This window comes from Ascidiella aspersa, chromosome 4 (genome assembly GCF_963924565.1).
Source record: "Ascidiella aspersa chromosome 4, kaAscAspe10.2, whole genome shotgun sequence".
In the NCBI taxonomy this organism is placed as follows: Eukaryota; Metazoa; Chordata; class Ascidiacea; order Phlebobranchia; family Ascidiidae; genus Ascidiella; species Ascidiella aspersa.
Genome location: NC_139450.1, coordinates 5,607,008 through 5,627,830, shown reverse-complemented (window position 1 = coordinate 5,627,830; position 20,823 = coordinate 5,607,008). Strand labels below are relative to the sequence as shown.

Here is a 20,823-nt window from a genome sequence, read left to right as displayed (position 1 = left end):
TACAATGTGTGCAGTGTGCTGCAAATTTAATGGACAGGTTTTCTCACGGAAAACTCAGCTTGGCCTAGCTTTTGGTATCATGATGACTTTACTTTTTGACATTCTTCGTAATGTGTTCTTTAATCTTTATGAATAAAGAGGGGGGGGGTCATTTACTCAGACACCCCTATGTTTTGCAGTGCACCTGCGAGATCTCGTCAAAATCTGCAATGCTTTACAGGCAGCATGCTAGGACAAAATGCTGTAACTTCATTTGTTTGTTTTACCACGAAATCGAGTCGACTGGTTATCCCGAAGATTCCTGCAGTTTGTTAATAGGGTAAAATAATGGAGCACCTCCATTATCAGACATAACTACGTTATGCAATAGTAAATGTTTATCGAAAGTTGTTGATTTCCGAGCCATTGTGTTTTTGTCTAACAACAATGTTTGCCCATTTGCCCTCTGTGGTTCTCTTCCTTTTTTTACTGGTCATTTCTACAGGACATATCATTCAAGCTTCTGTGAAAATAAAGGATGTGGTAGGTATTGGTTTCTTTGCTTGTAAATTGCTAAACTCGGCTGTTTAATCAAAATGGTAATATTTTTTAAAGATGATAGTAAAATGTGACACACCTTATTTCCATTTAAATGTAGATTATACCAAAAAATCCTAAAAATAATTTGTAATTAAACTTAGGGTTTTGTGCTAACACTAATCACATTTTTCTAAACTGTTTTGTAAGCCTACCTAGAAAGCATAAGTTACCAAAATATGTATGATTTTGTATTTAGAAAGCGGTTCCAGCTAATAACCCCCAAATACAAAGGATTGTGCGAAACTCCCAAGAGTCTATTTCTAAAAAGAAAAGTCAGTATATAGCACTCAATTTTAATATTCTATGACAATATAGTGTGTTGTGTTTTATTTTAATTTGCAATAATTTAGTCTTGTGGCTAAGTACCACTAACTTAGGGTATGCCACACTAGCTATGTTCATTTAACATAATGTAAATGTATGTGTGTTATCATTGTTCAATTCTACCTTAGTAGAGTGAAGGTCAACAGATTAAAATATTTGATTCAGTATATTAAATCTGTATTAAGTAATCATAGCGAGCATAGATAGTTTACCATATACTGTTTAGGTATAAATAATAACATGCGGTAATATGCAGTGCCAATTAAATGCAATGCTCCAACTTTTGTTTCATATGATAAAATTATTTTACATACTGTTACCATATGGTAGTCAAACAACTTTATTCATTGTAATTCTTTCTTATCACTTGAAAATTCTAGAAACTGTTATTATACCTTCCAATGGTCTGTCACACATGAAAATAAGAATGGAATCACGTGTTAAGAATGCTCAATCAAAGGTATTTGCCATAATTGTTACATGTGTTTGTGTTGACAGAAATGTGTTGTTAGTATATATGAGAAATGTATAAAAGTTACAGTTTGTCAAATCTAAAAAAATCGTTTCATTCTAAAACCAAACACAAGGTTTTTTAATCAGGTAAATCAAAGCAGGCATTTGTCCAACAAGGAAAAGGAGTTTAAACTGCATGTCTTGGAAATGTTTTTGGAGGAACTGAAAGAAAGTGAAAAAGACATGCTTGAAGCGGAGCAAGGTAAAAACTTTACAGCTGTTGGTCAAGTCAAAGTTTAAGTGTATTTTCTGTCTTATATGTCTCATTTCTATAATCCCTGGAAGAAAACAAACTACCTAACTAAAATTGCTTTATTTGTAGTTTGAATAAATTATATGTCATAAAATATTTTTTTAATTGAAATCCTTTTTTTTTAATTGAAAGCCTTGAAAAAATCTCTTTCTATGGATTTCTGGAATGCTAGTGTGCTAAGGACCAACAGCAAGAACAGACTGGATGCTTTAAGAATTGCAACTTTAAAAGAAGAAAGGAGTCTTAATAGGTGTTGGCCATTTTATTAAAACATTTTTTTTTTATTAAAAATCTCTTTAAAGTATGCATTTGATAAATATTTGCAGGTAGACAAGATACGTTTTTGTTTATTTTTTTTGTATTGAGGATGACTTGGCAAGGTTTTTATTTTCACTTTTCTACAAATCCTTCACATAGTTTATCATAGAATAAAGAAATTTGTTTAAAAGAGTTCATTTAACTGCCAAAAAGCTTTGTTTTTGTAGTAATTTTAAAGTTACATAGCTTATCTGAATCTCTTACTCAGAGAGCAGTATGTAATTCTGCCGAACCCCATTTTGCAGAATGAATGAATTTGAAGCCAACATGAAGAAATACATGGTGGAAACCAATAGCAGTTCATGGATGAGTGAACTGCTTAAGGAGATTTCGCATGCTGCTGATCAGCTGGAAGAAAGTGTGGCAGAAAACGTGATTTCAGAACAAGAAATAAATGTATGCCTTTCAATGAATATACAGTTGCTGCCAGACATTGTTTTAATTTTTAAATTGTATGCCTTTTACTTTAAAATAATTATATTCTAAGGAAGTACTAAGCGAATTTCTTGCTTTGCATATTATAAAATATATAAAAAAACATCTGACAAAACGCAAATATACATCTATAGGGTAGCAAACACACTTTTTTTACAGGATTTGCTGACCCTGCATAACTTACCTATTTTACTAACGCATATGTACTCGACGTAACACAACGTAGCCGTTTAGCATTTAACCAGGAACAGGACAGTGTAACTATTGCTTCCTGTACAGTACTCTGTAAATATATATTCCTGTGGGTTGAACGTGTTGGTTTTAGACATGCTACGACTGAGAGATCTCATTTACTAGACCTACATAAATAATCACTTTCATATTTTGTCTGCAGTTAAACGGAGGCCACATAGAGGCTGTACTTCATGTTAAGGAGAAAAATGAAGATAACCTGTATCCCGAGTTTGAAGACGAGAATCCTTTAGAGGGAGAAGAAGAAGGACTTGACATCCTCATCGACTCGAAAAACAACAAATACATTCTGACCAGGTGCGCCAAATTACTTAAAAAAAGCTGAGGAAAGCTTTTTGCCACGTCTTAGCATATTTATTGAGTTTATTTCCTCCTAAAAAATTAAATTTTATAGTGACTTCACATAAAAAAAAATGTGAAAAAAGTTCAAGTATAACAAAATCGTCATTGTGAAGGTTTATCATCAACCCCCTTGGCAGTATTTGGGGACCTTCATATCTCGTAAAAAAAGACCTTCATATCTTATAAGAGTGAAATGATTGACGCTTTGAGGTCACAGTTTTGCGCGCTAACCAGACATCTTATTTCATATAACTTGACTTGCAAAGCATCGATTTTAAGCGCATTTGGTCGAAGTGCTACTGTGTGAGGTCAAAAAGTAATTAAATTCGTGTCATGAATAATCTATGTCTGACCATTGTGTACAAAAACCCTATATAAATGAACATAGTTTTGTAAGTTTACCATAATTGTTATCACAATAAACCATCCCCTAAATTTGTAAAAAAAAAAAGTTAAAAAATAGAAATTTTCACACTGTTGTTATCTTTTAGTGTCTAATGGACAAGCAGCGTCTTCTACTAAAAGTTTTTAACGTCTGCTAAAGACGTTTTATTTTTACAAATTTTGACATTTTTTAGTTATTACAGAACCTACACATTTAAACTAATAAAAAACATCTAGTAATTGCTTTACATTTTGGTTTCTAATTTTTCTTCACAAGAATTTTTATTAATTTTAAACTTAGCTTTCTAATGAAAATTTCATTAGACGAGTTCTAATAAATTTTGCTCATACCATTTTTCCATTATGCTGATACAAAGTTTCCCAAACTTAAATAGCAAATTTTTGTTAAGTTGCAAGTGATTGATTTTAAACAAAAATCAACCGACATGAGCCCTAGGAAAAATCAATATTCAACCACTGATCCACCACAGAATCCGGCATTTTGGCATGACGACCTTTCCTAAGCGAAATGTCAAGTTGTTACTTGTTAACGTCGATTAGAGGAAATAACTGAACTTTTTTATGAAATTATTTGTTGCCGCCAAACAAACCTAATTCTAAAGCGAATAAACTAAGTACTGTCGATTTTTGCTTCAGGTGAAAGGACGATTTGCGACATTAACAGATACATCAGTGGCATGTCAAAGTACAACCCGGGGATAAGCTGTTGGCGAACTTGTGTGCAAACAGGCAGCTCAAAACCAGATTAAAAAGCACGAACCAATTTTATGTTGAATTAGGATAAATTAGGAATGTTAAAAAATTTGTGCTGGGACAATATGTGATATAAATAAGTTACAGCTTCATTCTTAAGGACGGTGAAAATTTTCGATAGTTAGGGCTGGCGACAGGAAATTCAACGAAATTAACACAATGTTAATGCCTAATAAGTTTAGTTTCTTTGACGTCGTCATCGCAGTACATTGCGTGTGTTCTAAGATCGATAAAGCATTTGTTTGCTGTTTTAAAATGTTCATATGTTCGGCCGTACATATGACTTCTGTTTTTGGCGCGTACTAAAACAAATAATGATGTATTTTTGTTGTACTGGAAATCGCTAAAATCAGAGTCGGACGATTTTATAAAAAAATAAAATTGGGAATACTGGTTTAGTGTTAAACATCGCTAGGCAATTATGAAGCTTTTCTAATCAGCTTTTGGAATTCAAAAGTTTAGGTTTTTAATTTTTTTTGCTTTTTAAACTACTGACTTTAAATCGCAAAAAATCAAAAAAAATTATTGTTTATTTAAATCATAATCCAATGTTTTAATTAGGCCTTAATGACCCCAAAAACTATTTCACGTACCCCAAAGGGACCAAACCACAGGAACGTGACGTAATACACTGAAGTGCTTCATTTTTGGGCAGACGCGCCGTGAAATTGCCGCGGTCCGTTATGAAAGCATATCACAACACATGCATTACGCGATTACATCGCAAGCAAAACGAATCCATTGCAATGCAAACTCGCTTCTTCGCAGACAAAAGGACGCGACGTCGCCCATCATTGACCACGTGCTGGTGCTAGAGATCATCCTTCTTCTACTTCTCTCCGTTCCGCTTGGCTTCATGTGTCAGCTGATCGGCGTACCGTCGTTGTTCGGTTACATTCTGGCCGGGGTGCTGCTCGGCCCGTCTGGACTCAACATCGTACAAGAAATCGTAAGGCAACCTTACTGAAAGGCCCATTTGACCGACACTAAACCCCGGAAATTTAGCTAGCAGTCCGTTCTAGATCCAATAACAAAGCTATTAAAATCGGTAAGCTAAAAATTGTGGTGTATAATAACGTTTCGAAAATACCTCCTGCCCCCCCCACTACAGTGTAAAAATTCAAATAAACATAAAACTTTTTCGGTCTATGAACTTCTCGCCACTGACGATGCCCAAAAGTTTAATTAATATAGATTTGATTGGTGATTTGCAAGGTGTGCCCGGCAAGGAAAAAGTTTTGTGTTTCTCGCGCAGATTCAAATGGAGACGATTGGTGAGCTTGGCGTGTTCATGATCATGTTCTGCGCCGGGCTCGAGTTCTCGTTCGATCGCGTCGCCAAAGTGTGGAAGGTGGCGCTGCAGGTTCCCATCATGACCACCCTTCTCATGGTGCTAGCTGGTAAATCAGACTTTATCTACTAAAAATCATACTTCCTAGCTTTTTTTACCACATCCGCATTTGTTACCTTTTTGTTTTTAAAATATTTTTTTTTTGTCTTAATTGAAGTGTTAGTTTGTCTACTAAGTCAGGAAACTATACATTAATAAAACAAATGGAAAGTTAGATTTCATTTCTAAATTGGAGTTATTATAAGTTTACGTCTCAACAGTAGAAGATTCACATCCAGATTATTTGTTACCCTTTTATTTTACTTTTATTCGTCATCAATTCTTTAAAGATTTTACTACTGTTTTTTTTTCTAATATTGCGACAGTATTTTTTTTTCTTATGAGGATGTTTGATATTAGGATGTTGACGATAAAGTGGCAAGCACTTGGTCATTTAATTTTCCCTTAGGGTTTCTTTACGTTTTCCCTAATAATCTACAGTTTTCAAATTCTCACTTTGACCACATATGTCTCGCACTCTTTATCAAACCGTAACTGTTTCCTGGTTTTGCAACGCAAGTGTAGGTTAACTTTGGGAACGCTGTTTTATTCTGCCGAAGCTAGTGGGCGTCCTGTAATTTTCCCAAGTTGCTAAATTAGTCGCTAATCGCGAGGTCAAATGTAAACTTATCTTCATGAAGTCACCAATGATGTGAAGCATCAGCTTGTTGCACACAAGTGCACAGAGTTAAATGTTATACTACCTTATAACAAGTAACTTTTTATTATCCCGAAGCATCCTTAATTCTAATGAATCAATAACATGTTGTTAATAATAAGCACAGGCAAACTAAATATAATTAGGTACATACAGCAAAGGCTAACACCTGGTAACATATGAACAGCACCGACTAAACTACATAACTGGCAAGCATGCTGCCACATCTACAATATCAGTCATGTACAAAATCACTCGTGCATGAAATAAAAATAAAGAACAAATAAAAGGCAATTAAGGAGAAATAAAATTAACATAAAAAATGCTAGAAAAGTTTTCCCCAAATATAAAACATTAAAAAGATAAAAGTTAGTATTATTTTAACTGAAATGTTTTAACTACGTCATACAATAAGCTACAAACAATTTTGCTGTAAAATTTAAAAAGTTGTATTATCCCAATTTTTCTCAATCTTTTAGTGCGGTGACCCAATTACTAAGCGTAATTATAACAGCAAAGCTTTGGCAACCCAATTTTTTTCATTACACTTATTGCAAGCTTATAGTGAACAAAGAAGAAAAAATATATTGGCATTAATAATGTCAATTTTGATAAATATGGGTCATGTTTTCGTATTGCTTGTGCAGTTTTCGTAAATTTTGAAAAAATCTTGCTGAAAACCAATCTCAATAAATCGAACCATGTTTAAAACTACTTCAGTCAGCGACCCAACCAATCAAACGGCGAGTATAAGAAACATTGTATTAACCCAACTCCCTGATGAAGCTTGATTAAACATGAATGTGTTGCCGGTTTTATAAATATTCAAAATTCTTAAACAATTTATCACACAGGCCTAATCTCGTTGTTTCTTCAGGTGTTATAATCGGCTCGGTGTTTATCCAAGACATTCCAGTGGGCGAAAGTGCCTTCGTTTCCGCTTGCCTATCGCTCTCCAGCACGCCTCTAGTGACTAGATTCGTTCAAGGTAAGTATTCTAGTTTACTTCTGGTTTACGCTTCAGCCTTCAGACATGATTACGTCGGGTATGGTTAGGTCCTGCTATTTATCTGGTCGTTTTGTCTGCTTTTACTGCGTTTTTGTTATAATTATTTAAACTGTTTTAATAAAAGATAATTTTACTTACTGCTCTACATGTTAAGAGCTTAGTGGTTTTGTTATTTTATTATTTGAAATGACTTTCAATCATTGTTTGTAGCTGTTTGTAAAATGCTGGTTTTGTAGCTGTTTGTGAAATGCTTAGTTTGACTTACATAATCGGGTAGAACCGCCTTTAATGAATTTTTCGTATTAAAAAAAATTCCTTTTCTTTTTTTTAACAACACTTTTATGTTTACAACACTACGGATTTTCTACAAGACCCTGTTTAATCCATGCACCAAGCTGTTCGAAAGCCCGCTTGGTCGTTTCTGCTGTTTTGAGCACAAAACATTACCGTTATAGCCAGTAACCTTTGCTTTACAGGCTCGAGCAAAGAATCGATCGGTTCTGGCGAGTACGGCAGTCTACTGATGGGTGTGCTTGTCATTCAAGATGTCATGCTCAGCATCATCATCGCCCTTCTCCCTAGTCTGGCCTCTCATAAACACAGTGGAAGGTGAAAAAAATGCCCAAAGTTTGCTGTTAGAAGTTGTTTTTGTGCCATAGTAACTAATAATCGATTGAAAGCCACTAATTTAACCGATGTTCTTTGAATCTTTGAATGTCTTTGATTATTTTTTGTGTGGCAACCCTGTTAAGGTAAACGCCAGCACTCGGCATGAAACATATTGAAGCGCAACTATATTTATTCTAATAAGAAAATTAACTCTTTATGTCGCAACTAAAAATAATGTCAACTAGACCTTTAAGGAATGAGCGTTTACAGAACCCATCCATGACTCGTTGCCTTTGGCAAAATGTTGTTAACACTCGCGAGTCTGACTTTTTTCGACCGGGATCCGCCCGACTCTAGTTGTTTTAAACCGACTCCACAGTCTTTGAAGCATGACTCGTTCTTAGATCAAGGTCACGAAGTTTTAGAATAATTAAAATATGTGTCCAGATAATTGTAATAGTTTCTATTTGGTTAGGCCTCACACAAGCACAGCGAAAGGTAGAAAAATGGCGAAATAATGCAGTTAGAAATTGTAATTTTGTTGAACGCTAATTGTTCAACGTTAGCGCAGACCCCGATGATTGGTTAAAATATATTAACTTGTAGTGAACGGCAGTACTTGCTAAGTATATATTAAAACAATTTTTGTTTTTTAAACTATTGTTCTACATAGGGATGTCCGATAATATCGGATCGGGGCCGATGCCCGATTCCAAGTGGTAGAATCGGTACTATCGGTGCCGATCCGATACCAAAATAATGGGAATTTAGCTAATATTTGCATTTCAACACAGGGTTTTTACTTTAAAAGGTAAATTTATCAAACTGTAGTACAGTATGTTAGAAACTGGAGTTAACTCAACTTCTTAACGCTAGCAAATTTTGGCCTAATTACTTGAAAAAAGGGTCTTTCAACAATCCAATTTCATCTATTTGCTTGTTATATAGTAAACGACGTCATTTAGTATGAGATCGGATCGCGAAAGTTTTTGTCCAAAATTTCGGGCATCGGTCATCTCTAGTCCTACCTAAAAGAATGCCAACTCTGTAAGGCCTGTAAACATGAAGGTTTTAACACACTTCCTTTATTCGTTGCTTTTTTTTAAATGTTGTACATAACTCGGGAGTCTGGCTCGATTTTTTAGCCTCGAGCCGGATTCTGATTGTTTTAAATCGACTCCACGGCTCTTTTTTAAACCACATCTTGTCTTTAGAACTAGAAGGCAATTTCAGAATATTTAGAATACGTCATATAATCAAAATAATGTCTGTTTTGTCGATGTTTATTAAGTGAATTACACATTTTATTGGAGTGAATTGAACTAATATATTTTGCTTCATTAGGACTTCACTTTAGAACCTTTAACCTTTTTCTTCTCATACTCGGTCTCTCGGCCTAAATTTAAGTTTACTTATTTCATTTCCAAAAATATCTTATTTAACTTACTTTATAAAAATCAGTTTTAAAGTTATCAATTACAATTTGGTTCGTACTATTGCTTATTTGACCTAATGACCAGCAGATAAGTCCTGAGTTTGTGGCCATTTTTTTAGTTTTATTCTAATATCTTTGTCCAATAGAACAACAAAATGTAGCCTCAAATTACAGATCTACCGTAATGACGGCTTCACAAAGCTGTGAACCGTTTGCACTTTCTACCTGAAAAACAACATCTAAATCTTTTTAAATGCAGAAAACTCCAAATTTGCAATTTTTTAATATATTTTTATTATTTCTAATCTATAGTTCACAATTGAAAAATTAGAATATTTTGCATTTAAAATAATTTTTTTTAATTTATGTTTTGCCCAGAGCGACCGACGTGTTTTTCCACGCCGTGACGTCGGCACTAAAGGTCGTGACCTCGCTCGGCACGATCGCCATGGTAACCGTGTTCGTCATCCGTTACGTCACGCCCCACTACGCGCGGCTTCTCTCACAACAGACGCGAGAACTGCAACTGCTCGGGACTGTGAGTCAACGCTTGGTTTAAAAGTATTGTAATCAGGTGGCACTATTAAGACAAGTTGTATTGACAAAGTAGAACAAATACGGCCATGTAGAAGTAGTGGTTTTGACGGTTAGGTTGGCATTTTGTGACTGTACTTTGAATTAAAAAAAAATGTAAGTCAACGCTAAGTTTAAAAGTAGTGTAATCAGGTGGCGCTATATAAAGACAAATTGTATTGAATTCTTGGCAAGTTTTCGCGCAACCGTGCTTCATCAGGTCAAAGCAGAAGTAGAAATATCTATTTAACTATCGAAAATCAGCACCAAAATACTATAGCTTTATCCTATAACAGCTTATTACAAGAAACATTATCATCCTAAATCAGCTTTACTATAGCGAAGCAAATAATTTGAACTGATAACTCCGTAACGGATGTAATCTGTTTCAGTTTTCAGACATTTTATTATAATAGTAGTGTAATCAGGTGGCACTGTATAAAGACAAATTGTATTGAAATCTCGACAAGCTTTCGCACAACCGTGCTTCATCAGGTCAAAGTAGAACAAATGCGGCGATTTAAAAGTAGTGTTTTTTACAGAATATATAGGTTGGCATTTTGTGACTGTACTTTAAAATTTTCAAGAACCTAAAATTTATATTTGAAAGTAAGCCAGCGCGTTGTATGGCTTTGGATTCTTTTTAACTCAACGGACAGCATAAATTTGAGCACTTAAGTTTAGCCATTGCGAAAAATGACCTCAAAGGTTTTTCAGATAGGATTCTGTACAAAATCATCATTTAATGTTCGTAATGTTTGATAAAGGAAAGTGTTTCTTTAAGTAAGAAGATGATGTTAAAACTGTTTACAAAAACAGGTATAAAACATGAAATTATTTCCTAAAATTTTACAGAAATCTATATTTTGCCTTATATAGGCATCATCAGTTTGCCTTGAATAGGCATCAACAGTTTCTTATTCAAATAGATTTCTATTTTGTGTTTAGCTTTAAGTAAGAAAATATAAATGTTTGTTCTTACTGCAGCACATCTGGTATAGTAATCAATAATCTTAATGTCTGGCCAACACGAAAACGGAGTTAGAATCGTAAATTACTCTAAATTTCAATCATTGAAATTCACATCCATTGCAGCTGTTCGTGATGTACCTGAGTCAAATTGCCACGAGCTTCATCGGGATTTCGATGGAGCTTGGTTGTTTCGTGGCCGGTGCTATGCTTGCCCAATCATCCCACCTAGTGGTAAGTAGAAATGTTTTTTTTGTTTCTTTGTCGACAGTCAGATTAAGGTTTATACTTGCACTGTTCTTTGTTCCACTTTAACGCCCAAATAAACGTGACGGTTTTACTATACTTTAATACAGGGGTGCGCCACGTTTTTCTAGTCGCGGGATAAAACCAAACTCATAGATGTCTCTGCGGGCCGTTAAATTTTTCACTGTATGTGTAGACTTAACGCATCTTATTATGCCAATGCAACGACTGTTAATCAGGGGTAAAACTAAAATTATAGGGTATTTTGCAATTGAAAAGGGGTTTAACTACATGCTACATTCGATGCAGTAACACGATTACCGCAAAGCGCCAAAAAATGATTTTACATAGTTGAAATAGCCCAAAAAAGTAATGGCTTCGTGCCCAGTTTGTAAAATAGGTCGTGGACCGCATGATTTGCGTTGTCCGGCCGGATCTGGCCCGCGGGCCGTAAGTTGCCCACCCCTGCTTTAAAACGTTTTGAAAAACTATCGTGTTTTTGCGTCACGTTAGTCACTATTAGTTTGCACTGGAGATTGATTTGCGATGTAAGACTACTGCTTCCTTGCTAGAAAAACTGTGAAAATAGGCGCGAATTTATTTATTTTACCTGGAACTGCCCCGAGGCCGTTGATTTTGCGGTATAATTACATTATCTCTGGGATTTCCGTAGTTGGTCCACAGGTGTAGTAAACCTTTTGCTGCAATGCGTCAATTTGTGTGTCACTTTTACTTACGATAATGCACACAAAACAACAAAATAAAAAAAATTTTGATTCGTTCAGGTTACTTGAAAAACTGTACATTTTAAATAGAAATAGGGTAATTTTGTTTTACGACCAGGCATACTTATTAATCTATTACTTCTTGAGAATAGTGCGCCTTTTTAAACGTGCAATGCGTCATATGTTGGTCATCCCTGGTACACGATGAAAATAAATGTTGTTTAGTTAATAAATGCCAAATTTTTATAGTTGCAGTTAAACCAAATTAACTTTTTAGGAAAACTATCCTATCCCAAGTTATTTAACTTAAGGCCTAAGTGTCTAATTCTCGTAATTTTACCAAAATATTTGAATTTAAAGAAGTGACCTTGATTCGCTTAAGTCAAGTCTTGACTTAAGGCATTACAACACAAATGAATCCATTATAACCCTCGTTTTCGATTTACCCGAGGAAACCTGCTCGTTTAGCCTTGACACAACCAAGCTCAAGTTTTCCTTATTGTCGCAGTTCATCGAGCAGAAGGTGACGGCCGTCCACGACCTTCTCAGCGTGCTTTTCTTCGCAACGATCGGCTTCCACGTCTTCCCAGCCTTCGTCTTCTTGGAGCTTACACTTCTTCTCTCGCTCACCGCTTTCGTAGTTGCCGGTACGTCACATTTCATCCGGGAACACACAATAAGACTAACAAAGCAACAACAGCTAAACCATAGTATTAGGATCAACGACATAATAAAGTCAAATACGCGGTAATATCCACGACAGAATAAGATCAAAATCGTCTGAGTAAGCCACAAATCCGCCGGAACAATTCCTTAATTCATCTGAATAAAGCCCAAATGGCCAAAATAACGACTGAAACTGTAGGGAGAGAGTATGGGACATTCAGGGGCCATGAGTATGGCTTCGAACGTTTTGTTGTCGACATTTGAATGCCCTAGTTTGACCTGCGCCGTTAGGGCGCCGCTGTTTTTCTTTTCCACCGGATTGTCCTGGTTTGGGTTTGTGGTAGGTAATAGGTAGGGTTAGAAAATGGGTTGGGGTTCAAATTATTATTGGAGTCAGTGATGTACTTAGGGACGGAGTTTGGGGTTAAGTAAAGTGTTTTATAGGCCTGGTTCTGGCCAGCTGGGTCTTTTTGCCACGGATTTAGGACTATTTCGATTTGTACGTTGCTTATTAGGACTATTAGTTATTACTTTAGTCCTATTTCGGTCTTATTCTGAATTGGGTTTCATTTTGACGTTGATGTTGTTCTTTTTTCGGTCTTATGGCTGGAGTCCATTTCACCCAAATACGTGGTCGCGTAGCTACTTCGCGATATTTCGTGGAAAATTACCTTTACTTTGGCGATTGTTATTTTCTACATGAGCGTAATGCGGTTAGACTGGGTTCCCCGAAGGATGCGTGCTTCAGTTAGTAGAGCTATACGGTACTTATGAGTTTGAATTTTACCGTGGGCTAGATTTTTTTGCCTTAGGCTTGTTGTATGATTTCGGTTGGGCCCCTCGAAGGATTCTGGTGTAATATTAAAATATATCGAGATGCAGTGTCAAACAACCGACTTGTCTACTTAACTCGTTTGCGATTTTTAGGCTAAAAAATAGTTAATGGAATGTACGAAAAATATGAACGTTTTGAGTTCATCTATTTTGCTTGTTTGAAAAAAAAAGTCAAATATAGGACATCCCTAGTTATCACTGCTCTCTTGTTATATGCCACTATTCGTCCTTTTAAATGCTGTATACCTTTAAATTTGGAAGAAGTTTGAAATCTCAAATACCAAAAATACCTAATTTCAACAATCCCCAGTCGACTTTCTTGTTCAGGATTTTTAGAATTCCGTTTCCTAGGGTGTTAAATTTTTCACATAAGTTGGTCCATCCAACATTTGTATTCACAGTAATAGGCATTTGGCATGTCCGATATTTTGGACAAAAAGTATCGCGATCCTACACGAAATGACGTCATTACTATGCTAACACAAGCAAAATAGACAAAACGCACAAAGCTAATTTTCAAGATTATTACTCAAAAATGTGCTTTAGCCTTAAGTTGAACACCCAATATTATTTGGCAAACTTACGTGTCACACTAAAAACTTTCTCCGTTGAATCATGGCGGAAATTCCTATACCAGCACCGATGCCACCATTTAATATCGGACGAGAATCGGCTCCGATACTGTATTATCGGACGTTCCTATACACTATACAGGGATTTTCTTTCCGCAGGCAAATATGGCATCAGCCTTCTGGTCCTGCGCTTCGTCCTACCAGCGCCCAACCGTAAGCTCAAGTACATCGTGTCTTCGGGACTAGCTCAGGTCTCCGAGTTCTCTTTCGTGCTCTGCAGTCGAGCCCACCACCTCAAGATCATCAGCCGAGAGGTAAGCGGAGGTCGTAAGGTAAAAATCATGATCGAGTAAAGCCCAGGTGTAGTCAACTTATGTTTGATTGCGGACGACTGAACGATTTTTTAGAGACTATTGATCGACTGGTTATGTAAAAAAGTCACAAAAAAACTTATTAAACATTTTGAGCGTTAATTGCATTCCAAGCCAGCGATGGAGGTTAATTTGTTACGTCAAAGAACGCTTTATTAGGCTTGACAGACAATTGGTAATTTTTATGTTCCGCTTGTGTGCGACAGCTACTGTAATGACGTAACACATATTCGACGCGATCGACCGGCGTGTTGACTATCCCTGGAGTAAACTAACGTTTAAATCGGGTGATCATACAAAACACTCACTGCACACAAGTTGTCGAAGGATTTCTAAGAAAAGAAATCATTTAGCTAATATACATTGTCAGTCATTAAATTTAAAACATGTTGCGCCGAAGCCTAACTTCCTTGAAGACCCCAATTTATGAAGGTTTGGCGTAATCCATATCCTTCTGCAGCCGTTTTATTTTATTTTTTATTTCGTAACATCGTTTAAATTTATTTGCCTAGTAATGGTTAAACAGTTAAACAGTTAAACAACTACAAGCTTGTGTTCTCTCTGCCGATACAAGGCAGTTACCCTGGTACGACAAAAAATAGGTTGAAAAAAGTATTGGGTAACTGTGATTTGACACCATTCTGTTGAATAAAGCGTAAAATCTCTTGAAAGGCATTGGTGATGAACCGCGTACGCCCCTAATCTTACCTAAGTTAACACGTGACTAAAACACGCATCAGTTCGCGTACTAGGTAATGCGGCAAATAGCGGCCCTTAACAGTTTATAAAGATTTAATTGGTTTAACCAAGTTGCAACCTTTTTTTTGCGTGGTCTATTTTCGTTGCACAAAAATTCTGTGGCCCAATAAATTTATATGAACAAACAACAACTGTGAAATAGGTTTAGAACAAAAAAATAGCAGAACGTGTTACAAAACAGTTTATTTATTCAACCGAGCATTATTATGTAAATACTAGCTGAACAATTAATTTACATTCTTTCGTAATTCCTTCCCAACTCATTATTCCTGTAAAATCAAGTATAGTGATTAGTGACACAAATGAAACTAAGTTCTTCAATAAATCTAGATTTTTTAAATTGTGGACCACCTCAAAATGTTTTCAAGGCCCACCAGTGAGCCATGGCCCACTGGTTGAGAACCGCTGGTTTAGCGATCATTTGATGTTTTTGTTTGTTTTCATTATGTCATAATTGTGAGGATTTCATTTAGTCTAAGGATATGACATTAACATAAGAAGGCAACACCCTGTCAAACAAACATACTAGTTTAACGCTCAGTTAAACCCTATTTCCGTAAGAAAGGACAATTTAACAGGAAATGGACAGAAATAACAATACCACGGCAAATTGACAATCCGTTAGTGTTTGTTTAAAGTTTTTACGTGTTGCGCCCACAAAGAGAACACTCGCTTCTCCTAATGACCCTTACAGACCGCGCGATGTCTCCGTTCCAGCCTCGACTTTTGCGCAATAAAATCTCGACAGTATATACAAAACAAACCCGCGGTGTTAGGCTCCCGCCCAAGGCAGCCTCTTCGACCTTTTCGAATCCTGGATTGGCGACGAAAAACAAGTCTACCCTCACAACCATAGGCGTCGAACTTTCAAAATTCCAGGGCGTTATTTTCTAGGCATTGCAAACTTGCTTATTGATTAGATAAAAGATGTGATCTCTTGGATAACAGCTATTACCCGTTATCACTGAGCCGACCAATTACGCCCTTCAAAACTTTATTTTCACACCTTTAGGCTAAAAAAGTTTCTATTGAAATGGGCAAAACGTAAAAATAATTTGAAAAAAATATTGCGTAAAACATAATAAAACACAGTTTGGGGATCCTATGACCTCGTGCCTATACAGCAGTGCTTCTCAACCTTTTTTCGCGGCGACCCCAATGTTAAACGTAAGCATGACGACTAAGCTTTGGGGACCCAATTGTTTTTTTCGTGTAAGCGAACAAAAAATAGGCATTATTAAGAATTTAGAATTAAAAAAATTACTATAAGACATTATTTGCATTGCTTCCTTAATTTCCCAAATTTCTCTCTCAGAACCAATCTCAATTAATATAAACATGTGAGCTACTGCGGTCGGCGACCCAACCAAACCAAATAGCGACCAAATTTTGAGTCGCGACCCATAGGTTAAGAAGCACTGCTATACAGGGTAATTCATGTAAATTGTAATTACTTTCGGTTAACTAGGACCGTGCTACAGAAATTATGTTGCACATTCATTCATAACTTGCTCGAATACCTGGCAGTTTCAACTAGAGATAGACCGATATATCGGTTTATCGATAATATCGGCCGATATTTCGCTTCTACCGATATATCGGTATCGGTAAACGTAGGCCGATACTTTTGCCGATGTTTTAGTACGAAAATATGATATAATTTTTCCTGTACAACAAATAACTTAACTATTTTTGGATCAAAAACATTTAGGTTTCAGCATCATGTCAAGGCAATATGCAAAATAATATTTTATTATTTAATATAGGTATATAAACTAAAACGCTATTTGGATTTTATTTTCAATGATTTCAGGTTTTGAAAATTTTCCAGGTATATAAAAAAATCGTTATCGGTATCAATTTAATTATTATCAGTTGACAAAATTTAAAAAATCGGCTATCGTTATCGGTCCAAAAAAGTGATATCGGTCGATCTCCAGTTTTAACGCTCTACGAGAAATCCAGGGCGTCTAAAAACGCTCTGCACTTCCACGTCCTGTAGTCTCAACAACACGTCATCTATACGTTGGTCTGCGCGCGACTTTCTCGCCAAAACCAACCCCCGGGAATTTTCGGAGTCGTGCGTGAATCGCATTAGGCTCGTAAAGTTGTGCTCTGACTCGTCCAAGTTTGTTATGCTTAATTCCGATTTGTGGTTTCTCTTATTTAAGGCCAGGCGTTGGTCGGCCAACTACGGTCCGCTCCCGTCTGGCGTCACTTTTTTCCGATTTTTTTGGATTTGGAAAACATGAGCTTTGGCGACAATCAAGAAATTGCTTTAAGTTTACTTCTGTTGGGGTATCTATGATTTTTTCGGTTTGGGAAACATCTGATGTAGCATCTTGCTTTATATTGTATTGCGTTTTTAGATATTGATGACGCATTTAGGAGCGTTATATATTTATCGTGTAACATCCAGACAAACTAATTTTCGGTTCACTAAATTGTGTACTTAAGTTTAATCTTAATCATTGATGTGCAATCAGAATCGTTTGTTTTTCACCATTCGAATTCAGGCAGATTCTGTTATTCGAAAAAAAATTCTAACAAATGGGATATCATCATAATATAAGACCGTTGTTCTTCACGTCGCGAATGTGTTTTTTCCGCCTTCTGTCTTTTATTGAAAAGCAATTTCCACTTTTCTTCACTAACCTTCTATTCTAATGTCGCAGGTGTTTCTTCTCATATTGAGCGTCTCCACTCTCAGTCTGCTTATGGCTCCCATCTTATGGAAACTTTCGCTCTGGCGATACCGCGTCCGTCACGCCCCGCTGCACATCAGATGACGTGTCAAGTAATGACGTAACGTTAATATGGTTCAGTGCACGGATCCACGTAATAACTTGGCAATACCAACTTTATTTGTTTGTTTTCTGTAATTCTAAACAGGAGATTCATATTTTTACAATATTTACCTCACTTAAAAAATACTTTAAATCCACGAATATCCGTATTTATATTGTACTGCTGTTATAGTTACTTCCAAATTACAAGGTTAACGTGATTAGCATCTAAGTTGGACTTATATTTTAGTCGTTGTAAGTTGTGCTTTTCATCAACAAGCGCAAAATGTCAATTCGTGATTTTTAGGGCTTTTAAGTATCTATAGCTTAATTTTTTTGACGTGAAACGGTATATTTTGCAACAAACAACAACTCAAGTTTGGCGTACTGTTTATTTATGCGATTCTGCACTTACACATCGTGGATGAGTTTTACTTGCAAGCAATTAAAGGCGATACTTTCAACCGATATTTTTAAACTGTGTCTGACGTTTGCCACTGTTTTATTTATCTTTTTATTTATTTCGGCACCGTCAACGTTTTGTGCACTTTAAACGGCCCATTGGGATTCATTGAAAAGTTTTTAGTCTAGCACGTATACTCTGAAATGTAAATATCACATAGCCCAGCATAGGTGCTAATTTGCTAAATGTAACGATAAAGGTGGTCTGCTTTAATGCTGCTACTTGCTTGCTTATTTCCTTGCAGTGATGTGTAATACTGTAGCGTTCCTTGCAATGGTCCTATTTATATGTGTAAATTATCCGTAATGAATCCGTCCACAACCCCAATGTAGAAAGCTCGGCTATCGATAATTTTTACCCTTTTCCGAATAGCTCTTGTTTTCGTTGCTGCCCTGTTTATCCTTCATTCCGTAGGTCTAGCGTACAATTAGAAGCTAAATGCATTAATTTATGCTTCATTGAGAAATTTCGTATACGTAACCGGTAAATTTCAAGTGTGACAGAAACTACGTTTATATGTTTTATTTATAGTTTATATTTAGAATGTTCTGTTTTTCATGTTTCTATTTAATGTTTTATAACGTTGGTTTTGTGCAAAATCTTCTTGCAATTTAGTTGTTTTGTCGAACGCAGTGTATTTCAAAGTTACACAATTACCTTTCAGCTTGATTGTTGTACCTTATATGCGACTTTGTTATATAATATATCGATTAAAAGTTGCGGCAAAATTTAAAACTAGATTAAAGAAAGGCAAAAGCCCATTTATGTGAACCAAACCTACAAAAGTAATGAGTGTCTCTTTTGCTAAACCGATTCAACTAGCTACGAAGATAGCAGGAAACGAAGTGCAAAACTCTTGCCTGTACGAATTATCCACGACAACGTCTGTTCTTTGCTTTGTTAATACACAACCCGAAATTAAAAGTTGTGACTGTTAGACACTCAAAAATTTTATGTAGTCTACTTCAATGTTGCTATACCATATGACGGGTTGTATCGAAAATCTTCATTAAGGTTGTTTTTATCCATTTTTCTAAAGCACTGGTTCCCAACCCTATTATTGTGACCGGACCTTTTGATAGCTCAAAGCTAATGATCACGCTCGCGAGCCACATGCGTTCTTTCCCTGTAAAATATATTATATAGGTTTACCATATTTTTGAAGCTTAAAATCAGGACGATTTTAACAGACAACAGATCAAGCGTATTTCGTAGTCATTTAAGTATGACGTCACACAAATACGTCTCAGCGTCACGTCACAAAACACGTAACCTGTTGTTGCCGGTCAAATTCTCGAGCGAAAAGTAAATTAGGACTGCTTTTATTAATTGTATTTTTTACAATAGTTCGCACGAACACTTTGCAAATAACTAAACAATGGATTTTATCTCGATTATGTTGTCCAAACCAAAAACCCTTCCTACAGCAACAATATATAGCAAAATTATCTATTAGTTTAAAATAGGATAGAACTGTTTTGAATTCTTATCGTCTCGACAGTTAAGTAGTAAAGCATCAAAAAAAAAATTGTATTTTATAGGATTTCTTTTAAGGAACTTTTTTTATAAAATTGAGTTGTTTATCTTCAATATTGTACATAAAATAATTTGCTTTGCTCTACGTTTATGTTATTTTATCCTTACTACCAGTTTTATTAGTTAAAGTTTTTTATGACAGGGACTTATATTCAGTACCCAATTGTTGACCGAATAGAAAACTTAAACCCAAATTTATAAAATTAAATTTGGTTTTCAATTCGTGCGTAGCAAACTAGTTTCGGTGGTCGCCAGATTCCGTGAGCTAAAACCCTACAAGTCAGAAGACCAAAGCTGATTTCTGATTAAAACAAAACCTGCGTGCAAAATTGACCTAAACATTCAACGTTTTTACGACGACATTAAAAAAACTTTTTTTAAATTTAGGATTCCCGTGTTAATTAATCAGGGACGTAGCCTAACGTTCAATAAAACGAGTTCAAAATAGCATAATTTTATTAAAAAAATTCTTAGGTTTAACTTTAACAACTTTTGAAGTTCTTATTTATAAAGGAAAATCAAATATTTATGAAAAATTGAATAAAATATAATTCGTCAAAGTATATCCCAAAAGACATTGAATGACTAAGATGTGGTCAATACAAGTCTGGGTTTTGTATTGATGGAGATCAAAACGTTTAACATCTTTTAACAATTTGCGGTCAGCCATGGTCAGTTGTGCTGTTCACTGAATTCCCCCAAAGGGGAATCCCGGATATTCGTAGTTTTTCACTAGGTGTACAACGCCAAAAAGCCTTCATGCCATGTCAGTGGGCTAGCTATGCCAATTGACGTTTTTTGTTAGACCTAGCGTTGTAATGAACTTTGTTGTGACCTAATAAGCACTCAAGTAACTTTTTTAAATGGTTTTCTTGACTTAAGTTTTGGGCTAAATAACTTGACCAGTGACCTGTCTTATTTTGTAAAAAAGCTCGGCACTTGGACTGCAGTCATAAAACACATTCTTGACTTTATATCTGGATTTCAAGCACGGTAAACAGTTGCTTTATATACGCTTTACATTTTCTCATGCTAAAGGTTAATTTCT

The 20,823-nt window shown here is 35.7% G+C and overlaps 1 protein-coding gene across 1 annotated transcript; it reads left to right on the top strand.

Moving 5' to 3' along the window:
- The first annotated feature begins 275 nt into the window (after positions 1–275).
- LOC146146817 (solute carrier family 9 member D1-like) lies at positions 276–19,207 on the top strand. The gene is made up of 16 exons (XM_083387293.1): positions 276–522; positions 776–851; positions 1,284–1,363; positions 1,504–1,618; positions 1,802–1,919; positions 2,233–2,383; positions 2,817–2,971; positions 4,943–5,123; positions 5,430–5,574; positions 7,100–7,210; positions 7,708–7,840; positions 9,654–9,813; positions 10,944–11,051; positions 12,297–12,435; positions 14,020–14,174; positions 17,666–19,207. The coding sequence occupies exons 1-16, from the start codon at positions 427–429 to the stop codon at positions 17,777–17,779; spliced, it is 2,037 nt and encodes a 678-aa protein (XP_083243419.1). The 5' UTR covers positions 276–426; the 3' UTR covers positions 17,780–19,207.
- Positions 19,208–20,823: the final 1,616 nt, after the last annotated feature.